General features: G+C 45.5%; 1 protein-coding gene across 4 annotated transcripts in view; it reads right to left on the bottom strand.

The window, feature by feature from the left end:
* ARHGEF2 (Rho/Rac guanine nucleotide exchange factor 2) overlaps nt 1-27,074 on the bottom strand; it is a 111,114-nt gene that overhangs the window by 80,437 nt on the left and 3,603 nt on the right. For 2 of the 4 annotated variants that reach the window (XM_075193570.1, XM_075193573.1), the window contains exons 2-3: nt 1,231-1,343; nt 213-517 (exon numbers count right to left, since the gene is read on the bottom strand). In XM_075193570.1, the coding sequence (XP_075049671.1) occupies nt 213-481 (269 nt within the window). In that variant the 5' untranslated portion in view covers nt 482-517; nt 1,231-1,343. Of the gene's footprint in view, nt 1-212; nt 518-1,230; nt 1,344-10,306; nt 10,387-27,074 lie in introns of those variants that run through there. The other 2 variants (XM_075193571.1, XM_075193572.1) reach the window with 2 other exon arrangements.

Here is a 27,074-nt window from a genome sequence, read left to right as displayed (position 1 = left end):
ATTATATATCCCCTTTCAAGTGTTTCTGTATTGATTATTTAAGGATACGGCATAAATACCATACATATTCAGTAACCCATGGCAGCCAATCAGACGTCAGCTTTGAACTGTGTTTTGCAGGTCCAACTAATGAAAGCTGATATTTGATTGGTTGTTATGGAATACATCATGTGACTGCTTATGGGATACGTATTGATACGTATGATCCGTACCTGAGCTGGTCATAGTTGGACTCCTCCTCTTGGACTCTCTTGCCCGGTTCCCAGCTGTGTCGGCGGAAAGAGTCCCGGACGTGGATGGAAGACCGCAAGTTGCCGTATCTCCTCAGCGGGACCCCCAGGAACCTGTCCTGCTCCTCGTCCTGCAGATCCACTTCGCTAGGAACGCGCGGCTCCACGGCGGACAGGCAGCGCTGCTTGTGGCCCCGCATCATGAAGGGCCCGGAGTCGTCCCCCGGCGCGAAGACGTCTGAGTTATTCATTCCGGTTGTCCCCCCCTTCGTTACACACGCCAGACACTGTGGGGACACAGACCAGGGGTCAGAAGACTTATGGTGTACATGGATTTAACATGGAAGAGTCACATATTCACACACACGTACAAATGTCAGACGCAAAACATGGATTCAAGAAACAGGCTCCACCCATTTGTGTCACGTTGCTCAGGGGGGTCCCTCAGACTTGGGATTCCCTGAATGTCCCGGATTTTCCGCTAGAAATCTTTAGCGTGTCATCCTTATGCATACTTGTCAACTCTCCCTGACTGTCAGGGAGACTCCCTGAAATAGGGGTGATCTCCCTCACTCCCTGAAGAGTCTGGCATTCTCCCTGATGCTGAGCCAGTACAAGATGTGGTTGGCTTCCCCATCTGTGGCATGATGACACAGTTCAGAAATTGTGTCCTATGTCCATGTATTGATGCCTATGGAGGTGGCCATTTTCATGGAGACCAAGATCTAATCAAAGACTGACAGGTAAGACGGCATGACTTCAATAATGGAGACAGAAATGTAAAAGACACTTCAGTCTCTAGAGATTCATTAGCTGCTTTTCTTTAACGCATAGTTGCCTACTCTCCCGGAATGTCCGGGAGACTCCCGCATTTCTGGGAGACCCCCCGCGAGAGTAGGCCCCCCTTGCCTAAAATTTGCCAGCCCTTCCCTGATGCCAAGTGGCCGTCCCAGTTCTCCCTCAAAAAAATACAGCTGCCCTATTTCTGGAGGGCACATACCTCCTAAACGGGCGTACGGTCAGAAGCTGCATTCCGTGCGAGGCGGAGGTAGAGGGCGCTCCTGGAAACCACTTCTCGTTGGCACTGCGGCATCGGTGCTGCTCCCGATCCTACTGCAAACAAAGGACAAGATCATAATCAGTCACCATGTTTATCCCGCTTCTAATTATAACAATTAAGAACAATATCAACATTTAACTTTCAAGCTGAACTTTGCCGCAGAATTCAGCTCGTTCCATTTGCGTCCGTCCCCCTCTCGTTTACCGCTAGCTCCGCCCAAACGTCAGACGCCTTTCGCGCCAACGAGAGCAAGGAGACGGATTCAGCGTCATCTTAGCTGTATAAAATGAAAGTTATTATTCTTTACAAGTTTGTTGCCAACAGTGAGCTTATTATTTAAATGTGAAGGAATTTGCTGTAACCCACAGCAACCAATCAAGAGATGTTGAGAAAATCAAAGCAAACGTCTGATTGGTTGCTTAGGTTACTGCCCATTCGTGCCCAGCGCTCAAATTATTTCTCTTGCCCTTTTGCAAAATGCCTGAACCCTGGGAGAAGACAAAGGCTCAGACTTGGTGGGAGGGGGGTAGTTAAAGGTTAACCCTAGTGAATTAAGGGGTCTCACAGTTGTAAAGTAAATGTTGTGGTGTGAGCCATTTACCTTGTGTTCTGCTCCAATGAGCCCTAATTAAAAATGTGGTTTGCAGGAGGGGGCAGTTTAATTACTGCTGTCCCCCCTGACCTCCTGGTGGGCAACACTGATTCCCAGTGACTGGTCTCTGTAACCCAAGCTGTGTGGTGACGTCACCCACATACTGGCACAAAGACTGAGCCACCAGAGTGCACATGACTAAAGCTGACTCATCCGCCTGGGGGCCGGACCCCCCCACTATTAACCTGTGAGACCTTTGTGCAAGATTAACATGCTGATATATAACATAGGTTGACAGGTGAACTAAAGGGATAAATATAGCCTCCATATAGGTGCAGGATTCGGGCTCTCTCATCCGGAGACACATTATCCAGGAAGTTCCGAAAAAACAGTAAAGAAATATGTTAATTATTGCTGCAACATGTATGGAGTTCCTTCTCCGGCAGACTGGGCCTGAGAGTGAGTACATGGTGAGTATTACGCCAGTAGGTGTAGCGTATCATCATCATCATCATTTCTTTCTATGCGGGCAGCACGGTGGCTTAGTGGTTAGCACTTCTGCCCTACAGCACTGAGGTCATGAGTTCAATTCCCAACCATGGCCTTATCTGTGTGGAGTTTGTATGTTCTCCCTGTGTTTGCGTGGGTTTCCTCCGGGTGCTCCGGTTTCCTCCCACACTCCAAAAAAAAAAAACATACTGGTAGATTAATTGGCTGCTAACAAAAATTGACCCTAGTCTGTGTGTGTGTGTGTGTATATTAGGGAATTTAGACTGTAAGCCCCAATTGGGCAGGGACTGATGTGAATAAGGTTCTCTGTACAACGCTGCGGAATTAGTGGCGCTATATAAATAAATGGTGATGATGATGATGATAGCGCCACTAATTCCGCAGCGCTGTACAGAGAACTCACTCACATCAGTCCCTGCCCAATTGGAGCTTACAGTCTAAATTCCCTAATATACACACAGACAGATACACAGACTAGGGTCAATTTGTTAGCAGCCAATTAACCTACCAGTATGTTTTTGGAGTGTGGGAGGAAACCGGAGCACCCGGAGGAAACCCACGCAAACACGGGGAGAACATACAAACTCCACACAGATAAGGCCACAATCGGGAATTAAACTCATGACCCCAGCGCTGTGAGGAAGAAGTGCTAACCACTGAGCCACCATGCTGCCCCCTGGAGTAGTCTGAAAGAACAACCTCCAGTAAACGGTTATCCAAGCACCGGATTGGATTCTGCCGCGGACTCCCTGCGCACCAGGCTTTAACGGATTTGTCTCATTCGCCTCGAGACCTCCGCCAAGAAGTCACTTCTTAATGGAACATGGCTGAAATATGAGAACGCTTAAATTTTATCCAATAATCAGATGCACACAAGCTGCTTAGAGAATAAGTAGATTAACGGTATAATGTCTCTAATCCTCCATCATAACAGCTCGAGACGTGTGGCAGACACCCAGCAGAGGTGGTAGAGGTTTAACTGCTTGGCGTAGACAAGATGCCGCACCCTGGTTATACTGTAGGGGGCGCTGGTGGACAGGTTAGAGAATCCTCGCTATTCGGAATGTTTGGAAAACTGAACAATTGCCAGATGATGTCAGAATAAATGGAAATCAGTTTATAAATGATCGTGTTCTTATACCAATTTGGACTTACTCCGAATCCTGTGCTTTACAGTCCGATTAAAGGCCGAACATTTTCACTATTGACTTGTTTGAATGGCTGCACTCCTTCCCCAGGAGGTATCCACATTGTATTGTCCCGTGAGATCTGTTTATTCTTATTGCCCTGGATTATAAGAACAGATAAGATCTGTGCAGTGGATACAATGGTATCCACACAGCAGATCTGTTGTTCTATAAAAGAGCATGGAGAATTAACCAATCTGCCTGGACAGACCTCTCTCTCCAGCGGTCTGCATGGCCGGGGGAGCGTTCATCTGTAAAATTGTCATTGTGCTCCCAGTAAGTATAGGAGCTATATACACCCCCATTGTAGTACAGACAGTGCTGGAGCCCCCCACACAACTCTTACATAGGACTATATAACCCAGCGTTTTACAGCCAGGGACAGTAAAATTAGTTTTTATAACTTCTGGATTGAAAAGAAGGGGGGGGGGGAGCAATAAATTCTTGTCTCGCTACATCATGCCCTTTATAAAAACCTGCTGATTGAAGCATGCGGGCTAGTAATTATAAATGAATGCTTGACCTGAGATTTTATCTGTATAAAAAGAATTATGTTTTACGCTGACCGTGTACGGTGCGTTGCTGGGAAAGATAGTATGATCTCTGTATACGGTGATTGCTGTGTAGAACCCCCCACCACCATTTAAGACCACACTTAGGGGTAGATTTAGCGAACTTTGAAAAGTGGAGGTGTTGCCTGTAGCAACCAATCAGATTCTAGCTATCATTTCCAGGGATGTTCTACATCAATGAGAGCTAGCATCTGATTGGTCGCTATAGGAAACATCTCCACTGTTCTATTTTAGAATGGTTTGATATATCAACCCTTTACTGATGACAATATGAAGGGAACTGGTTGGTGGAATATCCTCCTATCAGAATCCAGTTTGGGCCTCCCCCCAACTTTTGCAAAACTGCGTTTTTGCCCCTGTGAGGCAGATTATACAAAAAAAACCCTCCCCAGCGTTTTACTAGAGCGTGGGAATTTCTGACCTAGAGATTTATGCAGTGATTAACACTTGCCGAATGGAGGTAGAGACTAACGTCAATGTAATGACCACCACCCTGAGTGGGGGGGGCAAGGATTGTCCTGACAGGTACTGAATAATTCTTTATCTGTCGCGGTAATCCTTGGCCCCCTAACTTCCTCGCGTTTGAGTAATTGACTACACTTGCCGAAATCTGAGGGTCAGAAGTCCCAACCCGACGCGTTTCATCCATATAACGCTCCTTACCCACTGGCATAAAATAGCGTGCTTTCACTAGTGTTGTTTAATGATAGTAAAAGTATTAAGTAGTGTCATTACTCACATGGAAACAGAAGGTGACTGGCAGAGAAGCTGTAGACACGGGAGCTTACACTCTAGTGGGAGACGGTATCTGAGACAATGGGAGCTATAGGGACTCTCAGTGGACTGTACTTGGTAGAACACTCAGATCGGCATAACCCCTTCACCACAAACATTGGTTTTCTGGTACAAAAAAAACCCAACACATTTTTGTAGCACAGAATTAATGCTGTGGCTCAAAATCCACTTGGTAACATTCTTATACCTTTTGGCCCAAATATCCCAAATGATTTGTGCAACAAAATTAATTTTGTATCAATCAAAATAGTTTTTGTTTTTTTTGTGGTACACAAAATGGGTTTTTTGCCACAAAATAGCATTCGCTGCACCCAAATTTATTTTGTTGCACAAAATCTATTTCATAAAAGCCAGATCAGGATAGAGTCGTTTTTTTTTGTGTCGCAGAATTAATTTTGTAACAGAAAGAGATGTATTTTTTAAGACAACAACGTGACGTAATGACTGACTGACAAACCACACAATATCATCATCAGTTATTTATATAGCGCCACCGATTCCGCAGCGCTGTACAGAGAACTCACTCACATCAGTCCCTGCCCCATTGGAGCTTACAGTCTAAAGTCCCTAACATAGACGTTGTCTACCCCTTACTCACAATCCCTGACCCCCCCCCTCCGTTTGTTTTTTAGATACTGCTTCCATTTGGAATTCTAGAAAGATTTTGATATAGCATGACACCGTGTCAGTAAAAATGTTAGCTGTCAGTAAAAAAACTTTTACTGAAGTGACAAAGTAGTTTAAACTTTTTCGGCAGAGTTCCCTTATGGGTGGCATGTAATTATCCCATGCTTTTTAAATCGCTTTAATTGATGGGTCAGCTGCTGTAAGTCTCTCCCAGACAACTACTACTTTTGAGTTAATGATGTTGTCTATTTGTTTAGACGCAATGAGAAATGGAGCAAAACTTATGTAGGAAGACAGTTTTCTGCAAATCCGAGTAACTCGGTCAGGGTGATCTCAGCACCCCAGTTTATGGGGGACCATTAACAACCAGCTCTAATTACCGTGACTCATTTAGCAACTGTTGTCCTGGAATATATACATTTACTGCCCCTGAGTCACGCCTCAGCGAGGTATAGATATACGCTCCTATACGGGAGTCGTCTATGGAAAATTGCACAGGTGGAAATGTCAGGTGGAATTACGGCCAATTGCACTTTTGCACCCTTCCCTATTAAATTTTACGTCTCTTGATTTTTATCAACTACTGTTTGAGTTTCCCTGAAGCCTTAAATAATGGGAAAATCATCATTGCTGAGTTTCGAACGTCAATTTTATTCCGATATTACCGCCTTATCGCGGGCTACGGACTAGTGCGGAACTTGGGTTGACCAACCAGAACTGATTTGAAAATGACCCTAGACACCCACAAACTCAGGGACCTTTACTTTCCACCCTCTTCTGGGTGAGATGTATAGATCTGAATGGATAATATCTCCCGCACGGACCCCAAACTGTGTATGTTTGATTTCACGGTGTAGAACACCCTCCTCCATGTTTGTTATTATTGCGTTTTAGGGCTTTGCGAGGTCTGTAGTTATAAGTATAGTAAGAATTAAGATTATTTTTATGCTCTCATCTGAGAGACAAAAAGGTAGATTCAGCAAACCTTCTAAAACGGAAAAGTGGAGGTGTTGCCCATGGCAACCAATCAGATGCTAGCTGTCATTTCCTACAATGTACTAGATAAATGATAGCTAGAATCTGATTGGTTGCTATGGGCAACATCTCCATTTTTCCATTTTAGAAGGGTTGATCAAACAATTTTTGGAATAAAGACACTGTAATGTTCCTCTGTGGCTGTGTGAAATGTTTGGAGGTGTGGTACCCATCCATTATCCACCAAAAATCACCCCTTGACAAAATGCCCCAAAATTCCAGTCAAATCAGTGCACAGTGGGTGTTAAACAGTTGTTATGAAATCCAAAATGAGTGATAAAAAAAAGAGCTTTTTTAAAAAAAATTTTTTTCTTTTTTGCAATAAATATAATTATTTTTAATTGATTTTATTTTCACATTAGTGGAGCTGAAAGCTCACATCTCGGCTATATATGTGCCTATCTCAAGCCTTACCACTGTCCTCGTTCTGCTCTACATCTCTACCAAGCCCTCCACTGGCTCCTCTTCCCCTACAGAATCCTCTTCAAGCTCCTCACGCTCACTTACAAGGCCCTCGTCATCTCCACTGCCCCCTACATCTCCAACCTACTTCTATTCACTATCCTTCCTGCCCACTGCGATCAGCCAACGATCGTTGCCTCTCCTCCCCTCTGATTACCTCCTCAGTTTGAGTCGTCTCTCTAACTACCCACCTGTCGGCCTCCTCTCCCCTCTTTCTGCTCTGGTCGCCCCTGTCCTCATTTAACTTTCCCTATGTCTTCGGTTTGTCCGGCCCTTTCCCTTAGATTGTAAGCTCCTCTGAGCAAGGTCTTCTCTCCTCCTGTATCCACCACTTTTTACTCCTGAGTTACTGGGCTGCTCGTTTATTGTACCGTAATGTCATACCTTGTACATACTCTCCCGGAATGTCCGGGAGACTCCTGGATTCCGGATAGGTCTCCCAGACTCCCGGGAGTGTATGGCAGTCTCCCGCATCAGCCCACTTCCTAGTGAAGTGGACAGAATTAGGCCCAAAATGCCGCGATTCTTCGGGAATCCTGGCATTTGTCCCCGCCCCACCGCTGTAAAATGATGCGTTTGTGTAATTATGACGCGATTTTTGGAGGACCGCATATATTATTATTAGAGGTGTTATTATTGTTTTATATAGTGGCAATCACATGATGCAGCGCTGTATAGAGGATATGTAGTCATTTAGCTCAGTCCCTGACCCATCCCATATTAATCTGGTCATGTAGGGTTTGTCTGGCCCCTGTGCCGCCAATTGGACAACCCTCATTGTGCAGCGTTAGAGCTGACTTTATAGCTTCCCACAACGCCCATTCTTCTCCCTGCGAAAAAATGCTCCTTTGCTAGCGAGGCCGCTATTGTCAGCTAACTCGTGTGACCTGCCTGTCCTCACAACAAGAAATGTCTGAACGTGAGAACAAAACAGACTAATCTCTGTCTGTCCCTCCCACGTCTCCTCGCTGAGAGCGAGCGTGCAGATATGTCACTGACAGTAGCCAGAGGGAGGTACCCCACTGCCTTGTCCTGTACTGACTAACTCACCCCCCGCTGTAGGGGAGCTGTATAGTTTCACCCCTAGTAAAAAAAAAAAAAAGTGAAATACACTGAATACAGAAAAGCATAAAACTGAATTTTGTTAAAAATGACAGATGTTCAGGAAGTAAGAGGTTCAAATATATCCAGTTTGGGGGCTAACGTGGTTTCTTAGTATGAAATGCTCTGCAGAATATATGAATGTTTATCCGTCAAGAGGGCTGAGGAGAGCAATGTTCTGCAGATCTCTAGAGAGGTCAGTAATGTAATAATCTGCAGAATATATCACGATGTATCTGTCAGGGGGTAGATGGGACAGAGCAATGTTCTGCAGATCTCTAGAGAGGTCAGTAATGTAATAATCTGCAGAATATATCACTATGTATCTGTCAGGGGGGTAGATGGGACAGAGCAATGTTCTGCAGATCTCTAGAGAGGTCAGTAATGTAATAATCTGCAGAATATATCACTATGTATCTGTCAGGGGGTAGATGGGACAGAGCAATGTTCTGCAGATCTCTAGAGAGGTCAGTAATGTAATAATCTGCAGAATATATCACTATGTATCTGTCAGGGGGTAGATGGGACAGAGCAATGTTCTGCAGATCTCTAGAGAGGTCAGTAATGTAATAATCTGCAGAATATATCACTGTATCTGTCTGGGGGTAGATGGGACAGAGTAATGTTCTGCAGCTCTCTAGAGAGGTCAGTAATGTAATAATCTGCAGAATATATCACTATGTATCTGTCAGGGGGTAGATGGGACAGAGCGATGCTCTGCAGATCTCTAGAGAGGTCAGTAATGTAATAATCTGCAGAATATATCACTATGTATCTGTCAGGAGGTAGATGGGACAGAGCAATGTTCTGCAGATCTCTAGAGAGGTCAGTAATATAATAATCTGCAGAATATATCACTATGTATCTGTCAGGGGGTAGATGGGACAGAGCGATGCTCTGCAGATCTTTAGAGAGGTCAGTAATGTAATAATCTGCAGAATATATCACTATGTAACTGTCAGGGGGTAGATGGGACAGAGCAATGTTCTGCAGATCTGTAGAGAGGTCAGTAATGTAATAATCTGCAGAATATATCACTATGTCTCTGTCAGGGGGTAGATGGGACAGAGCAATGTTCTGCAGCTCTCTAGAGAGGTCAGTAATGTAATAATCTACAGAATATATCACTATGTATCTGTCTGGGGGTAGATGGGACAGAGTAATGTTCTGCAGCTCTCTAGAGAGGTCAGTAATGTAATAATCTGCAGAATATATCACTATGTATCTGTCAGGGGGTAGATGGGACAGAGCGATGCTCTGCAGATCTCTAGAGAGGTCAGTAATGTAATAATCTGCAGAATATATCACTATGTATCTGTCAGGGAGTAGATAGGACAGAGCGATGTTCTGCAGATCTCTAGAGAGGTCAGTAATGTAATAATCTGCAGAATATATCACTATGTATCTGTCAGGGGGTAGATGGAACAGAGCAATGTTCTGCAGATCTCTAGAGAGGTCAGTAATGTAATAATCTGCAGAATATATCACTATGTATCTGTCAGGGGGTAGATGGAACAGAGCAATGTTCTGCAGATCTCTAGAGAGGTCAGTAATGTAATAATCTGCAGAATATATCACTATGTATCTGTCAGGGGGTAGGGCTTGGGAGAAGAGGAACTTTGGGTGATACAAATAAATAAAGTAACTAGTTTAGTCCCTATAGGACAACATGACATATTTGCTGCCTGAGTGTTTCATCCAGTTAGCCAGAAAATACAGCGTAACGAACATATAAACAAAAAAGCAACATCTGCACCAGACACAATAACACCAAACTAAAGTCTCACTCCTAAAATATCCCTCCTTTTATATCATGCCAACTGCTTCTGTGCATCTCCTCTCCCCAAACAGATTGCAAGCTCTTTGGTAAAGTGATCTCTCCCCGCTGTGTTATAAATACCAGCACTTCAGCATTCAACTATATTAATATGACCTAGAAGTTAATTTAAATAGTTTATTATTCTACGAACTAAACAACTACATGCATACAGAGGTTTCAGCAGCATGCTGGCACGGCATGCTGGTAGATGTAGTTCCACAACCCATGCAGAACCTCCTCCTTTAGAAATTGAATTTAAAATAATCAGTTTAATATATGTATATCAAAGTTGACGAAGTGTATGCTGTGTGCTTACCAATGGCATTCTCCATCCCCCCAGGCCTCTCATGCAGATCCCTTCAGCTGTCTTCCCATAGCGTCCGCTCAGTTCCTGCTCAAGCTTACACTGTACACCTGGAACACCTTACCTGATGGCCCCTCCCCCAAGGCGCTCTCTGATTGGCTGCTTGTTACAGGTAAGCCCTGCCTAGCAGCTATGGACACTGAGCATGACCCAACCCCTGTGTACATAGGCTGTGATCATTATCAGAGAGCCATGAAGGGTGACTGTCCCAATCCTGTACAGTGACTCACAGCTTCATAATGTCATTTACATGCCGGGTGCATTGTGCTGCCCTCCTGTCTCTTTTATACCTCTAAAACTACAATGCAAAGACCAAGCAGCTGTAACAATTGCCGATCACTTCCATTGTTGCATTGACAATACTACGGCGAAGATCATTTTTTGCAAGTTTTTTTTAAGACCGAAATATCTGCAAAATGTTGCACCAAAAAGTCTTTAATGACAAATGAGAAAGAGGAAGTACTCCGACGGATGGGGGTGTCTTTCTGTTCATATATATGACCCCCCCCCCCCCCCAGTGCCCGATGGGTGAAATTAGAGGTATACAACGTTGGCTTTTGTTGTTATTGCAAGAATATACAATAGTAACTAACGTCGCCCATGTTACCCGCCCTGCTGTTGATTTATGATAACAGGATGAACGGTTATACGTTCACACAGCGGCAGCGACGGATAAAAATAGCAGGTAGATTGCAAAAAAAAAGATGTGTAGTAGTTGATTTGCGAAACGCGTCGGTGGTGTCCGACAAGAAATCTTGGATTTATATTGGGGCGCCTCGATAGTCCACCCAGGGCACCTTGTCACCTGCTCCGCGTGCTCCGTAGCGGCCTATGCAAGGTAAAAAAAACAAAGACCCCTGTCCGTTATACCAAAAGCATAAAACAAAAATAAAAAAAACACAAATAAAATTTTTGAGGCGCTCAAAAAAAGATAAAAAAAAGACCAATTCCAAATAAACTTAAACTGAATAAAAGACTTAAAAAAAAACTAATTTTATAACTACGCTCTTAAAAATTATTTGTGGATCTGAGGTAGTTCCAATAGAAAACAAGTGACATAATTATAATTATAATTATCCTGGCGTGCAGCGCCCCCCTCTGCCAAATTAAGGACAAGAGTTACCCCGAAGCTGTAGGATAAACATAATTTCAGTTCTTTTCAGATCTGACGTTACTAACGCAGTTCACCATATCTACTGTTCTATATTCAATATACAGATTAACGAGGTACAAAGATGAAAGGTCGCTATTGCCAAGATAAGGCTTAGAAAAATTGTGTCTGGCAGTGCATGCTGGGACTTGTAGTTCTACGATTGTTTGGAACGCATAAGGCTGCTCAGTACTGACATTAAGCTACTTAAATGTCTGTAGTGAGTGGTCTCTTTATTATAGGGGCTTACACTGATTTATCCTGTAAATGTGTATTCTCCGCTTCTTGAAATAATTACTACCACAAGCTCTACAGCGCCACCACTTGTTCACCGCTGGTTCTGCAACAGTACTGGGTTATTTTTCATAATTTAATACTGCTAACAATATTAACCTGACCTGCGTGTGAATACACTGATGCAACCGGTAGGTTGAAATAAGTGAGAAGGGGGATCGACGCTCCCAACGACTCAAGAGTGTCAGCTCTGCTGCCAAGTGGATATACTGCCCGGGTAATGAAGTGTGCTGCAGACATACACCACCATCACCCAATAGGCAAACAGATCGTTACACAAAGAAAATAAATATTTTGGTGAAGGTTGGACTGCCCCAGGGGCAAACGCAGGATTTGTAGAGGGGGGTTTCCACACCACTCCGCCAGTGGGCGTGACCAGCATGCATGAGGGCGTGGCTATAATTTTAGACAGTGCTTGGCTGCTCTCCAACTCTTCCTATCCCCATAATATACATGGGCAATGCTGCGTGCACTACTGTTAGGTGCAACTCTCACTTTTCAAGCAGAGCCGTGTGAAGCGGGAGCAGTGTCCAGCCACCTCAATTATACAGTGCCCCAGGCTTGGAGAGGGTTTCCAGGCACTAGGAACCCCCCCCCCCCCACCCCTCGGTTTGAATATAATGTATGTGCTGGATAGTTGGTTTCAGTACCTCCTGTCATACCATACACCAAAAATCATGATGCAGTTCCCCAGTTAAGCCCTCCGGGGTAGAACTCTATGAGCATCAAGGGGTTCTCCATTCTATACAGCTTGTCTTCTGCGTATGTACAGTATACATTAATAGTGCGGTATTTTTTATTCTCTATTTTCAAAATCACCCTACCGCACCTCAAGTTAAGGTCTAAAAATTTAAAGCTCCCACGTTTTGTACGTTACCCACAAATTGGATTTAAACGTCATCCAGCCTGTAGGAAATCTACCGCGGGCCAGGAGATCTGTGTAAAACGGACTATTAGTGCCAGCTGGAGAAACACTGAGCGGGCGCCAGCTGGCAGAGAGACCGGTGCCCGCTCTGCATCATAAAACACACAGGGGAGGATCTGCTCAGTGCTTTTATATTTTAATCTGAAAATAGGTTCATGCTAACCCAGCACAGATACTACCTGCGGCTACAGGGAGCTGGTTCGCTGTATGTACTCGATCACCAGGCTCCGCTTGTGTGACATCACTGAATCCAGGCCTGATTAAAACCCCATGGGGCCCTAGGCAAGATCCCGCTTGGGCCCCCTTCCTTCCATCGGTTTATAAAAAAACAAAACAAATAATAACGGATTAAAGTGATCCGGGGCCCTTCAGGACCTACTGGATTCTAGAGAGAAGCCTTGATTGCCCAATGGATGATCCGCTCTGCCTATAAAACATCCTGTGTCTTTTACTAGGTCAGCGAAGGAAAGTCGCTGACTACTGGATCGAGTTGACTTCTCTTTGACAGTTATGGTGCTACAGCGCCCCCACAGATACAGGCCATGAGAGGTACTGCAAGCAGAAATTGTCTTGCCATCATAAATTAAATTACGGGGCCAGTATTAGTATCTCTTCTGTGGATTACAATCATGTCCCATGGTCAGGCCACACGCACCACACACAGAGAACAATACTGACATGTTGGTAGCTATACTGCGGAGTTGGCGTTCCTGATGCAGTTTGGGCAATTCGAGAGCAGTGACTATAGCATCTCATACAACTTGCTTAGGACCCAGTGACTGTAACTGAGCTAACATCAGCCTCGGGTGGGGCAGGAGACAGACGTCATCCACTTGGTCAAATGTAATGTAAACACAGGATTTCTGGCCACTGAGGACTGGAAAGAGCCAAGCACCAGTCATTCAGAAATACAATTAGTGCAGGCTGCTCAGTTAACCCCATAAAGTCCCCGGGGCGAGTTATCTGCAAGATATCTCCTAATCTCCCCCATCTCGTTTCCAGAGATACCTCCACATGTATGTCCTCAGATCTCAGGGCTGGTACCTCTCATCTCATGCCATCATACTCCCCCCATATAGCAATAACTCACAGCTCGTCTTCTGCAGGGCGTCTCCTGTGCTTCTATACTAATCATTTACAGATTGTTCACTGATAGACCTGCAGAACATTGCTCTGTCCCATCTACCCCCTGACAGATACACAGTGATATATTCTGCAGATTATTACATTACTGACCTCTCTAGAGATCTGCAGAACATTGCTCTGTCCCATCTACCTCCTGACAGATACATAGTGATATATTCTGCAGATTATTACATTACTGACCTCTCTAGAGATCTGCAGAACATTGCTCTGTCCCATCTACCTCCTGACAGATACATAGTGATATATTCTGCAGATTATTACATTACTGACCTCTCTAGAGATCTGCAGAACATTGCTCTGTTCCATCTACCATCCTGACAGATACATAGTGATATATTCTGCAGATTATTACATTACTGACCTCTCTAAAGATCTGCAGAACATTGCTCTGTCCCATCTACCCCCTGACAGATACATAGTGATATACTCTGCAGATTATTACATTACTGACCTCTCTAGAGATCTGCAGAACATTGCTCTGTCCCATCTACCTCCTGACAGATACATAGTGATATATTCTGCAGATTATTACATTACTGACCTCTCTAGAGATCTGCAGAACATTGCTCTGTCCCATATACCCCCTGACAGATACATAGTGATATACTCTGCAGATTATTACATTACTGACATCTCTAGAGAGCTGCAGAACATTGCTCTGTCCCATCCACCCCCTGACAGATATATAGTGATATATTCTGCAGATTATTACATTACTGACCTCTGTTAAATTTTGGATGTGAACATTCATGGCTAAGTAAATTGACCCCCCCCCCCCCCCCCCCAGTCTAGTTTTAATGTTGCCCCACCACCGGCGAGAACGCAATTCCATCACACCCAAAATGTCCCAGGCCTATAGTCAACAAAATGGCTGTTGTGACTTTCTTTACAAATATTTGAGGATTGTAACTTCAAAAGCTGTGGTGGCCGTGAGGACTGTATGGTATTCTAGATAATTAGTCCTGTCTAATATTTTGGGTGTAGTTGGATTGGTAATTCCTTGGCCACATCAGAACGAGACCACGTCAGAGCGTGTGACAAACACTCGTCCCAGGAGATCACACTCGTGTTCAGTCAGAGAGGAGGTGACGGGACTCGTCAGCTATGAAACACGACAGCCTCAGACCACAACGCACGCGCTGGCTCATTAAACTTTAATGGTAGATCACGTAAATACATGCAAGGATCTCACCTTACACACAGGAAGCCCTGTCACGTTATCTGTGTGTCAGTGAGGAAAACATGTCTGTGTTATGTTATATAGCTGGAGAATCCGTGTATAGATTTACCTAGGCCTGCAGATGGTCCCACAACCCCTAGGGTCCCTCTATCTGGGGCAAACGCAGGATTTGTAGAGGGGGGGGGGGGGGGGGGGGGGTTTCCACACCACGCCGCCAGTGGGCGTGACCAGCATGCATGGGGGCGTGGCTATAATATTAGACAGTGCTTGGCTGCTCTCCAACTCTCCCTATCCCCATAATATACATGGACAATGCTGCGTGCACTACTGTTAGGTGCAGATCTCCCTTTTCCAGCAGAGCCGTGTGAAGCGGGAGCAGTGTCCAGCCACCTCAATTATACAGTGCCCCAGGCTTTGGAGGGGGGTTTCCAGGCACTAGGAAACCCCCCCACCTCGGTTTGTCTATGCTCTATCTCCCGATATGGTAATAATATCCCTGTTCAGAAATGCTATATTGCTGAAGATAAGTGATATTTAACAGAGGGGGGAGAACCGGGGAACAATTGAAGCAAAATTCTGCTAAGAATGTGTGAAATTTCATGCCCGAGGGTCTCAGATTCCATTGTATCTTAATAAACAAATTACCACAGACTGGTCACATATCTGGAGAACGCAGGTCTGAAGTAATATAGTCCCTAACATAGGATCAAGAACATACTGCTAGTTGGGGAGTGTGTGTGTGGGGGGGGGGGGGGGGCGGGGGGGGGGTTTGTTAGTTTAATAAATAGTATTTTTGGTGTAATTAGTCTACCTATCGTCACTGCAGATCAGCTTAATGGCCACCCGGGAATATAAATGCAAATGATCAGCGGACAATTCCTGTAGTGCAATAATTAAAAATGTAAAGCCACATACCCTTGCTATTAGGTCACTTCCCAATTATTGTGTTTGTGAGAGGATGACCGAACCTCAGTTAGACGGACAGAAGGGCTCTGGGAGGAGATGAAGGGATTCTGGAAGAGAAAGGAAATCATGGAACTGTACTAAATGGTGTCACGGGATGGAGAGACGGTGACAGGGGGGCGGTGTCTGGAGGCCAGAATTGCTGGTGTCTGGGCACAGAGGGACCGGTGACTGGGGACGGAGGGACCTGGGCAGCACAGTGGCCTAGTGGTTAGCACTTCTGCTCACAGCACTGGGGTCATGAGTTTGATTCCCGACCATGGCCTTATCTGTGTGGAGTTTGTATGTTCTCCCTGTGTTTGCGTGCGTTTCCTCCGGGTGCTCTGGTTTCCTCCCACACTCCAAAAACATACTGGTAGGTTAATTGGCTGCTATCTAAATTGACCCTAGTCTGTGTCTGTCTGTGTGTGAGTGTGTGTCTATAGTAGGGAATTTAGACTGTAAGCTCCAATGGGGCAGGGACTGATGTGAGTGAGTTCTCTGTACAGCGCTGCGGAATTAGTGGCGCTATATAAATAAATGGTGATGGGAACGGAGGGACTGGGGACGGAGGGACCGGGGACGGAGGGACCGGGGACGGAGGGACCGGGGACGGAGGGACCGTTGACTGGAGACGGAGGGGCCGGTCTCAGGCCGATAATGCTGATGCTGTAACCTTGGTGTATCCCCATGTACGTAGATTGTCTCAGTGAGTTTTATTAATGCGGCTGCTGATCTGTAATCACCGGTATAAAACGAAGCATCATGATCATAAATTGTCCACCTGTCTGCTTCAAACACAGAGAGAAATATCCAATATCTCCTCTCCCCCCTGACAGCTGGACCCGTCTTATCTGCCCATTCAGCCCAGGTGCAGTGGTCTGTGCAGGAGAGGCCAATACTCATTAAATCCACTGACCGTGTCCTGTAAGCAGCATAATGTGGCCTGAAAGTCACAAACAGGAGACACCATAACCCCCAACGTGAGATAGACATCAGCAAATATTAACTAAAGCTGGGTACAGATGGGATCTCTGTAACATTTCACCAATGACTGAAAGGACCGATGATCACGCAGATTCCTGTGTACACACCTACACTACTTACCTGCAGATCTGTGATCTCCATCTGTCATAACTATCTGCTGAAACGATGGTGACTCTGCACACTGTACAGATATCTGCCCACGCTGCTGGTGGTGAGTGTGTGCACACTGCCATATTTACCTGACATCATTCCATCGTTGATGGTGATTTTTAGGAAGTTTCTAAAACTAAATCAACAGATACGATAAAACATGATCGTGGGAGCGTACACACTAATGCAATATCTGACCAAACGGTTGTGTATCATGTGATATGAATAACTCTGTATGTCTCTACATTGGTTACCTGTTTTCTACGAATCCGATATAAAATACTCTTACTAACCTACAAGGCCATCAACAAAGCTGCACCAACATACATCTCCTCTCTTGTCTCAACATATCTCCCAACTCGGCAACTCCATTCTGCACAAGATCTGCGTCTCTCATCCACCCTCATCACATCCTCCCATTCCCGGTTACAGGACTTTTTTCGGGCTGCACCCACTCTATGGAATTCTCTCCCTCGCACAATAAGACTCCTCTGGTCTACAAACTTTCAAGCGTTCTCTGAAAACCTACCTCTTCAGACAAGCTTATAATATTCCTCAACCACCCTCTTATCCTCACTACATTACCCTATTACCACCCGTTACACAATTTCACACAAGACAACTACCCCCCGTCCAACATCGCTGTGTGACAGGATCATTTAGCTTATGAGTCACTTTTACCTTTGCAGTCTGGCTGGGCCAAAATGCAAAATGTAGACTTAACCTCATGTGTCAACTCCCATTGTTCCATAGATTGTAAGCTTGCGAGCAGGGCCTTCTCACCTCTTTGTCTGTTTTACCCAGTTTATTTATTAGTTTACTGTGTTTGTCCCCAATTGTAAAGCGCTATGGAATATGTTGGCGCTATATAAATAAATGATGATGATGATAAATGTGTAGCCAGCTTTACACAGCATGCAGGATAAGAGAAGTTGTACTGTGCACATTCATACACATACAACATAGACACTGAAAATTATATCCAGAATACAGGGCAAGAGAACTGTCCGTACATACGGATCAATATCACACACAGTACGTAGGCTTACATCCATCGTAAAACAAATAAGAGAAGCAGTACTGTGTACGTACAGTACATAATACTATGATACCGAGAACTGCATCCAGCATATGGAGACGGAGAAGTGGCACTGTGCATTTTGCCCCCACAAACAGAATAGGAAAAGGATATCTAGCCTACAGACCAAGAGAAGTTGTACTGTGTGCAATTATTCCAATATACAGAATCAAAACAGATACCGAGAGTTACACCCAGCATGGAAAACAAGAGAAGTGGCACAGTGGAACTGTCCATACATAAACTTTGAATTACATTCGGCATACTTAAGAAAAGTGATACTGGACAGTATCAATTAAACAATTACTTTTACTTCCCCACTTTTAAACATCTTATTTTTTAACAACAATACAAGATGTTCTGCGAAATATATGTTTTCACCGCTGGATCATAAATACACCCTATCGTTCTTTATCAAACACATACTAGGGTCCATTTTGCCAGTTAACCTATCAGAACATTTTGGGCATACACCCACCATATAGCCAGTATGCCAACATACTACCCCTCATTATATGCTTACATGCCACCAAAATATACCTCTATATAGCATACCTCCCAACTGTCCAGATTTCAGCGCGACCACGCCCCTACCACGCCCCCCTGTACTGCTGTCGGGGGACTGAAATTTTGGGAGGTATGAGTTTGCCCCCTATACCCCCAAATAACGAATCTGCTCTATATTGTTTCATATACATCTGCATATTTAAAGCAGAGGTCACTTAGATCACCGTGTAAATCTCCCCGGTCACCCCGAGACCTTGAGGTAGTGGTCCCAGATCATAAGAGTCACAGTGGGACTGTTATACATAGACTGTCTGAGAGAAGTGATACTGTGCAATTGTCCATATAGTAAATAGGGAAAGAGAAGTGGTACTGTGCTGTTGTTTGTATATACCAGGCGAACAAATAGTGAAAATTACAACCAACATACAGAACACGTGGCACTGTGCACACTTCTAAACATACAGACGGACAGATACTAAGAATTTCACCAGGCATACAGAACAAGAGAAGTGGTACTGTGCACTCTTCCAACTATACAGAAAAAGGACAGTAATAATCTGCAGCACCAGGATACAGTCTGCACACCGTGTACTGTTGTGTACACTTTGTGTTGGTTGCCACAGTGACTGACATACCCACCCTCCGTCTTATCAGCTCCGGCTTCCTGGAGGCCCCCTCCTCTGGGATCCCCCTCCTCCCTCCATTGAAGATTCCCCTCTACCACCCTACAGATCCATCTTATTCCTGCAACACGGTGTCCTCTCCCTCGCTTTCTGAACAACTCAAAGCTTCCGAGCTATTTTCTGTCATTGAACTACAAGCCTCAGCATGTGCTGCCAGCCAGCAAATACAAAGGAGATTAATAAATAAAGATTTTATATTAAAAAAAAAAAAAAAAAATCTCAGTTTGGAACCAGAATTTCCACACAGAACCAGACAACGCGGAAATACATAATAAATAAAAGTGTGCAATTCTGGGGTACAACATGGAAATGAATGTCCCCGTGTACCCGCTATACCAGCCCACCTAACAACAATCCAGAATGAAAAATGAGGACACACCCCCTGATGGGTTCAGGCCACGCCTCCTATCTGCACGCACTACCCATCTTGGCCACCAGGGACCCATGTTGGAGGCAACTGTGCCGCCGTCTCGTGGTCGGCGCCAAGGTGGCTTTGGTCCAAGTTGCAATGCAAGGGTGTTATCATTGGAGGGGAGTTGGAGGCGGCCTAGCACTTCAGAAGCGATAGACACTCCCACAGCGCCTAATGTGATATGGCCATGACCCCGCCCCCATTTCCCCTTTTAGGAGGAGGCGGGACTGTGTACGGCTTTAATGATTTTAAAACTTGGGAGCCATTTTTTATGTGTCAGTAAAAACATACTTGCCAACACTCCCGGAATGTCCGGGAGACTCCCGAAATCCTGGTCGATCTCCCGGACTCCCGGTACAGCAGGCAAGTCTCCAGCATCCCACAATTCCCTTGCCAAAATAATGCGATTCACGGTGAACCGCGTGCCTTTTTCTGATCTTTAAAAGTCATTTAAAATTATTCCTGGTGGGAAGTAATTCTCCCTTGCACACCTCGCTTCCTGGGGTGGGATTGATACTGTTGTTTCAGTTTTTTAGCACAAGCCCTGGATAATCCCAGTCTGGCTGATGCATCAATGCAAACACCAGGACAATAACTATGCAGAGCTGGAACCCTCTCTATTCACCTGCTGCCAAAAGATCTTACTGGGGACAAGAGCGGGAGCCAAAAACATTCCTACAGCCTCCCAGGCAGTTTGCAGAGATCTGACCCAACAGGGGGTGCCTGCAATCCGGTGATGAGAGGCATAGGCAAACCGGTGGGGGGTTTCCTAGTGCATGGAAACCCCCCTCCAAGCTTGGGGCACTGTATAATTGAGGGGGCTGGACCCTGCTCCTGCTTCACACAGCTCTGCTTGAAAAGGCAGAGCTGCGTGCACCTAACAGTAGTGCACGCAGCATTGCCCATGTATATTATGGGGGTAGGAAGAGTTGGAGAGCAGCCAAGCACTGTCTAATATTATAGCCAAGCCCCCATGCATGCTGGTCATGCCCACTGGTGGCGTGTTGTGCAAACCACCCTCTACTAATCCTGCATTTGCCCCTGAGAGGGTTAACCTCCCAATCAGCCGGGACAGCGCTTATCACAGAATATGGCTGTATTCGGAGGAAACAGACAGTTATCTGCTGGTATTTCCTCTAGGATCACTGGACAAAGGCTGGATCCGGAGAGGGGGGCGCGGAGTCAGTACACCTCACCGACCTCACGTGAGGTGTCCAGGATGTCAGCTCCGTCTGTATGCAGAGATTTCAGGACATGTTAGGCCTGGTACACGGATGAGCTCATGGAGAGCAGCGGGATGCGTGGGAATCATCCCCGAGTGCCCTTAAAGGGGCTTTCCGCCTTCTGATCGCTTTGATTTGTCGGCTTGTATGCACCCTGTGGCAACATTTACTAAATATATTATTTTGTTCTTTGTATAATTAGCCGGGGATTGTGCATAGTTCCATTTGTGCTGGGTTCCCTGTAGTGAATACAATGGCAGCAGCTTCAGGTCACCTCCCAGAGATAAGCATATAAGGAAGTTAGAAAGAAAAGACCAAAATGGCTAACTCCACTGTGTTTCTGCAAAAAAGTGGTTGACTCCATTGTGTGGGCAAAATAATGTGTGACCTCCACAGTGTGTGGGCAAAAAGTAGCTGACCCCGATGTGTGTGGGGCAAAAAAAATGGCTGACTCCACTGAGGGTGGCCAAACAATGGCTGACCCCAATATATGTCATACTTGCCAACTCTCCCTGAATGTCCGGGAGACTCCCTGAACTAGGGGTGATCTCCCTCACTCCCTGAAGAGTCTGGCATTCTCCCTGATGCTGAGCCAGTACAAGACGTGGTTGGCTTCGCCATCTGTGGCATGATGACACAGTTCAGAAATTGCGTCCTATGTCCATGTATTGATGCCTATGGAGGTGGCCATTTTCATGGAGAATAAGATTTAATCAAAGACTGACATGCAACATAACTTCAGTAATGGAGACAGAAATGTAAAAGACACTTCAGTCTCTAGAGATTCATTAGCTGCTTTTCTTTAACACATAGTTGCCTACTCTCCCGGAATGTCCGGGAGACACCCGCATTTCTGGGAGACCTCCCGGGCTTCTGGGAGAACAGGGCAACCTCCCGGTTCTCGCCCCCGCAATAGACAAGTGGCGAGGGCAGGGCTTAATGACGCAAATATTGCGTCATCATAGCCCCGCCCCCTGCTGTAATTGGTCAAAATTGTGACAATCATTTAGGATGCGGGGACAAAATGATGCGATTCATCAAACCCCGCCCCTGCACCCCCACCTCCCCAGGGATCTCCCTGAAGTCAAAGAGGAAAAGTTGGGAAGTATGGTATAAAAGAGTGGGGTCCACACAGACCCTATAAATTCTTCTTTGCGTAGCACCAACTCTATTCACTATAGACGACCGCACCGCAGACACAAATGAAGGGATCCGCATTCGGGCTGAACTGTGAGGGGATTAAGCTCTTTACATGTCCCTGATAATTCCTGTAAGTATACTCCGATTACACAGAGAGTCTAATTACACTTGTACACTGCCTGAACCTGTACAACGATATCATATTAATGGGTCTGATACCACTTCTCTGTGCACAAGACTTATATTATGATCACCCTCTCGTTATACCAGTATAATGCCAGCGGCTCGGGAAAGTCTCATGTTCTAAAATTAGATTTTTAAATGCCTTGGGGCAGCCTCTCCCATTACACAGCTAGATGGTAAGCTGTTGTGGCTGGGCGATGTACTCTGTGGATCAGGGTCTTCCATTAACGTGCTAGATTGTAAGTTCACTGGATCAGTATCTCAGGACATTATTAAATTGTGGACGGGGTCTTCCATTATACCACTAGATTGTAAGTTCCTTGGGACAGGATCTTCCATCATACCTTTAGAATGTAAGTTCCTTGGGACAGGATCTTCCATCATACCTTTAGTTTGTAAGTTCCTTTGCAAAGCATCTTCCATTACAGAAGTAGATCGCTAGCCTCTTGTGGAAGGATGATCCGTTATATCAGTAGACCTTAAACACCTTTCTCTTGTGTCTAAAAATTATAACACTATATTTAAAGCCCGTTAATATATCTAATTATACTACTAGATTGTGAGCTCATTATACCAACTACATTTCTCGTTGCTTGGGAGAGGGTCTTTCATTACAGCAGCAGTGTCATCATTTATACTATTAGATTGCAAGCTCATTGGGACAGGCCCCTCATTATACCACCAGATTGTAAGCTCATTGGGTCAGTGTCTCCCGTTAAACTACTTTGCCCTAAACCCTTTGGACGGGGTCTCTCCATATACCGCTGGATTGCAAACAACTTCCATTGCACCAGTAGATTGCAAGCCCTTCGGGGGAGATACTGATTTCTATGTTGTGTCATGAATTCCTGGCTGCCTGTAACCAGATAATGTGTGGTATTCTCAGCAGGCATTGTGTAACTAAACTGTACTGTATAGAAAAGCTGCAGACAACAATTCATGGGTAGCCTGGGGCTATAAACCCGCAGAAGCCCTTTCATCACGCCCTACCCAGAATAATTAGCCCTGTCTCTCCCCATGGACGGATAATAATACATTATAGTTCCTTGTTTTATGAGCAGGGGAATCGGCTGGAAGTTTATAGTCTATGCCTGGCTGCCTGGCTCTCTCTGTGTGTGACAATTGTGTGGTACAGGTGTGTAATTCTGTGTCTCTGCTTCACATTTACAATCCCTGAAACTCACTATTAGCAGCACGAGAAGGCACCTTGGGTGGTAAAGACAATGGCATTCTGCCGGGACAAAGGACCATTTGTCACCACAACTGAATAGGCACCTTGGCTGACCACACACGTGGATGCCAAACAGTCACGGGTCACTCGGTGGGCAGCCGACTGGATAGCAAGTCATAGTGGTGGCACCAGGGACTTGTTGGGCAGAGGGGCATCTGGCCCGGGGGCCACTTCCATAGTGGGCTACCTGCATTTTTTGTTCCTTTAAAATGTTCCTAATATGCTGCCCCCTGCGCTAAAATTTGGCAGCCAGCCACTGGGTGGCACACACTGACGTGGCCGTTTTGTGGATTGAACTAACTTTGATAAGAAGATGCAGCCTATAATCAGTTCCCTATGAGACAGTGTTTAGCCCCGAATTTAGGGCCAACTGCGGAAAACTGCTGTCATTACTGTGTTCCTCAGTGACCTCATCATCATCATCACCATTTATTTATATAGCGCCACTAATTCCGTAGCGCTGTACAGAGAACTCACTCACATCAGTCCCTGCCCCATTGGAGCTTACAGTCTAAATTCCCTAACACACACACACACACACACACACACACACACACACACAGAGAGACAGAGACTAGGGTCAATTTTGATAGCAGCCAATTAACCTACCAGTATGTTTTTGGAGTGTGGGAGGAAACCGGAGCACCCGGAGGAAACCCACGCAAATACAGGGAGAACACAGAAATACCTTTTGTTGGAACTTCTGTGAATACCATTAGCCGTTTTCTTGCTTTATCCATTTCCAAATGCAGTTTAAGTGGGTAAAGAGCAGCCTGGAGTGACATCACTACTATGTGCGCAATGAATGTTGCACTAAACTACAACTCCCATCATCCACTGCAACTTTTCAAGTCTGACAGCAGCACTGAACAGGATGTGTCTCTTGCCTGTGACATCATCACCGTGCGCTGCAGTTTGCATCCTTAGGGCTAACTCAGGCCTGGCCAACCTGTGGCTCGCCAGGTGTTGTGAAACTTCAACTACCAGCATGCTTTGCTGGTAGATAGCCAGGCGAGTGCATGCAGGGCATGCTGGGAGTTGTAGTTTCACAACACCAGAGCCACAAGATAGATTTTGAAATGGGAGTGGACAAGGCAGTATAGCAAAGCCTGTTACCCACAGCAACCAAACTAAACATATTCCTCCACTGAAAGCCATTCATGAACCTAACTGTCACCATGTTGTCTTAGCAAATATGTATGTTTGGCTGGTTATGCTTCAAGCTGTCATTCCCAAGCCATGGGCCTCCCTGGTAAATAGAGGCTTAGAATAAATACAGGAAGCAATTAGCTTTAAATAACTCACTTTGTACAGTAAACTAAAACTAACACAGGGCCATAGGTTTGACAAATGGTAACAATAAAATGGAAGCTCCGACTCAGCGCTGATCTCCCAACATTCAAACTTGTGATATTTGGACTAAATATGCCTCACCCCTAGTTCCCCCAAGCCTGGCCCCACTCAAAAAAGACCCTCTTTGGGATGAAACTCTGTCCATTTGCACACAAGCCCCGCCCATTTCTGGGTCTTCGATAAGGTACTGCCCCGTCGAAATCAGGACATTTGGTGTAGTATCTGCGTTTGATTATTTCCACCACATGTGCTCAGGAACATATGCCCTGTTTATAAATAAGGCTTATTTTTGTACTTGTTAATTATACGGGCGCCACATTGCATACAAACCACCTTCAGCCAGGAGAAGTGTGCCTGGCTGGCCACAAACGTTCAAGGATGTGCGACGTTGTGTCACTTGCTGCACGGCGCCGCAACAGCGGAACTAACGGGGACACCCAAGATCAGCGCAGTCGGCTACATTCTCACCTGGGTTGGTGCCACCCACAAGCTCCCTCCAACCTCCTGGATCAAGCCCCTTTCTGCTGCCTGCGGAGAATACCCTGCTGGTGGAGTTTTCCCAGGGGAGATTTCAAATCGCAGGTTGTCCAGCGCTGGCGAGTTACAGTGGTACCCCTATAATTAACAAGCACCTTTATTTTCTATAAATGGGCATACTGTCATATAAAACTGCACGCACAGGTAAATTGGGTGTTGCACACTGCAGGTTTAGGCTACCTGTGGCTCTCCAGCTTCTGTGGGACTCTTCGTCTGGTAGGGCATGCTGGGACTTGTAGCTCCGTAAACCTGCCTAGGTCTGCTGTAAGCGAATCAGTGCATGATCTGAGGCACCACAAGGTTCCCTCCAGCAGTGACTGGGTTAAGAGGCTCCGAGTTCCACCCACGGTAACGGCAGTTTCCGCGTTCCAGGGTCCGACCACCAGATATTAATTTCCTTCTCATCATTGTGTTACACAACAATAGACAGCAGCCAGTAATACGACTCTGCCTTCGCCTTTTCATGTCTTATATCAAACAGCCAGAGAGGTAGGTGCGGGATCCCAGAATCCTTTGCTCCCCCATAGCCAATGACGTCATGTCCACAACTAGCTTATTACAAAGGATTATGTATAGCACTTATCTCGTCCACTGATCTGCTAATTGGCCAATTAGCCTAGGTCAGAATTACCCAATCTCCCCGAGCGCTCCAAAGCAGAACAAATGAGCCCTATAGGGTAAAATCTACGTCAGTCAATGATAGGTTCACTTACATAGTTCATTATACGTTGGGAACGTACGCAAGATAAGGTCACTTTGCAGTGAGAGCTGCCAGATGTTATATTAAATAAGGGTGGGATACGAAGTACATGGCACAGTTCCTTGGGTACGCACCTAAGTTTGTACAATTATATATACCTTTAAACGGACAATTCCGAATTTAGCTCTCTGTCCCTCCTGGGGACAAGTTTGTCCAGAATGTTGGGGGAAGGGGGATAATTAAAGGACAGACGTAGCCATCTAGGGTGTAGACGAGCCCCCATCAGTCCGTGGACACGGCCACATTGTCCCGACAGTAGGTACGGAATTATTGGGAAGTATCATCATCATCATCAGCATTTATTTAAATAGCGCCACTGATTCCGCAGCGCTGTACAGAGAATTCACATCAGTCCCTGCCCCATTGGAGCTTACAGTCTAAATTCCCTAATACACACACACACACATACACACACACACACACACACAGAAACTAGGGTCAATTTTGATAGCAGCCAATTAACCTACCAGTATGTTTTTGGAGTGTGGGAGGAAACCGGAGCACCCGGAGGAAACCCACGCAAACACGGGGAGAACATACAAACTCCACACAGATAAGACCATGGTCAGGAATCGAACTCGTGACCCCAGTGCTGTGAGACAGAAGTGCTAACCACTGAGCCACTGTGTTGCCCACCATGCCTGACGTCAATGGAACAGCGCCCTCTATCGCGAAGTTATGATGAAAAATGCACAGATTCCCCAGGCGGTATCTTTTAAGCAGAGCGTAAGTCGTACACGGATTGTTTTATTGAGAAACAATGAGGTCAACGGACTATTATCGCCAAAATCATTAATATTTGTACGGCACTCGAGAAGGAAGTTCGCAAATGTTGCAGT

This window comes from Mixophyes fleayi, chromosome 12 (genome assembly GCF_038048845.1).
Source record: "Mixophyes fleayi isolate aMixFle1 chromosome 12, aMixFle1.hap1, whole genome shotgun sequence".
NCBI lineage: Eukaryota > Metazoa > Chordata > Amphibia > Anura > Limnodynastidae > Mixophyes > Mixophyes fleayi.
The sequence above is the reverse complement of the archived record's forward strand: the minus strand, read 5'-3'. Positions and strand labels throughout refer to the sequence as shown.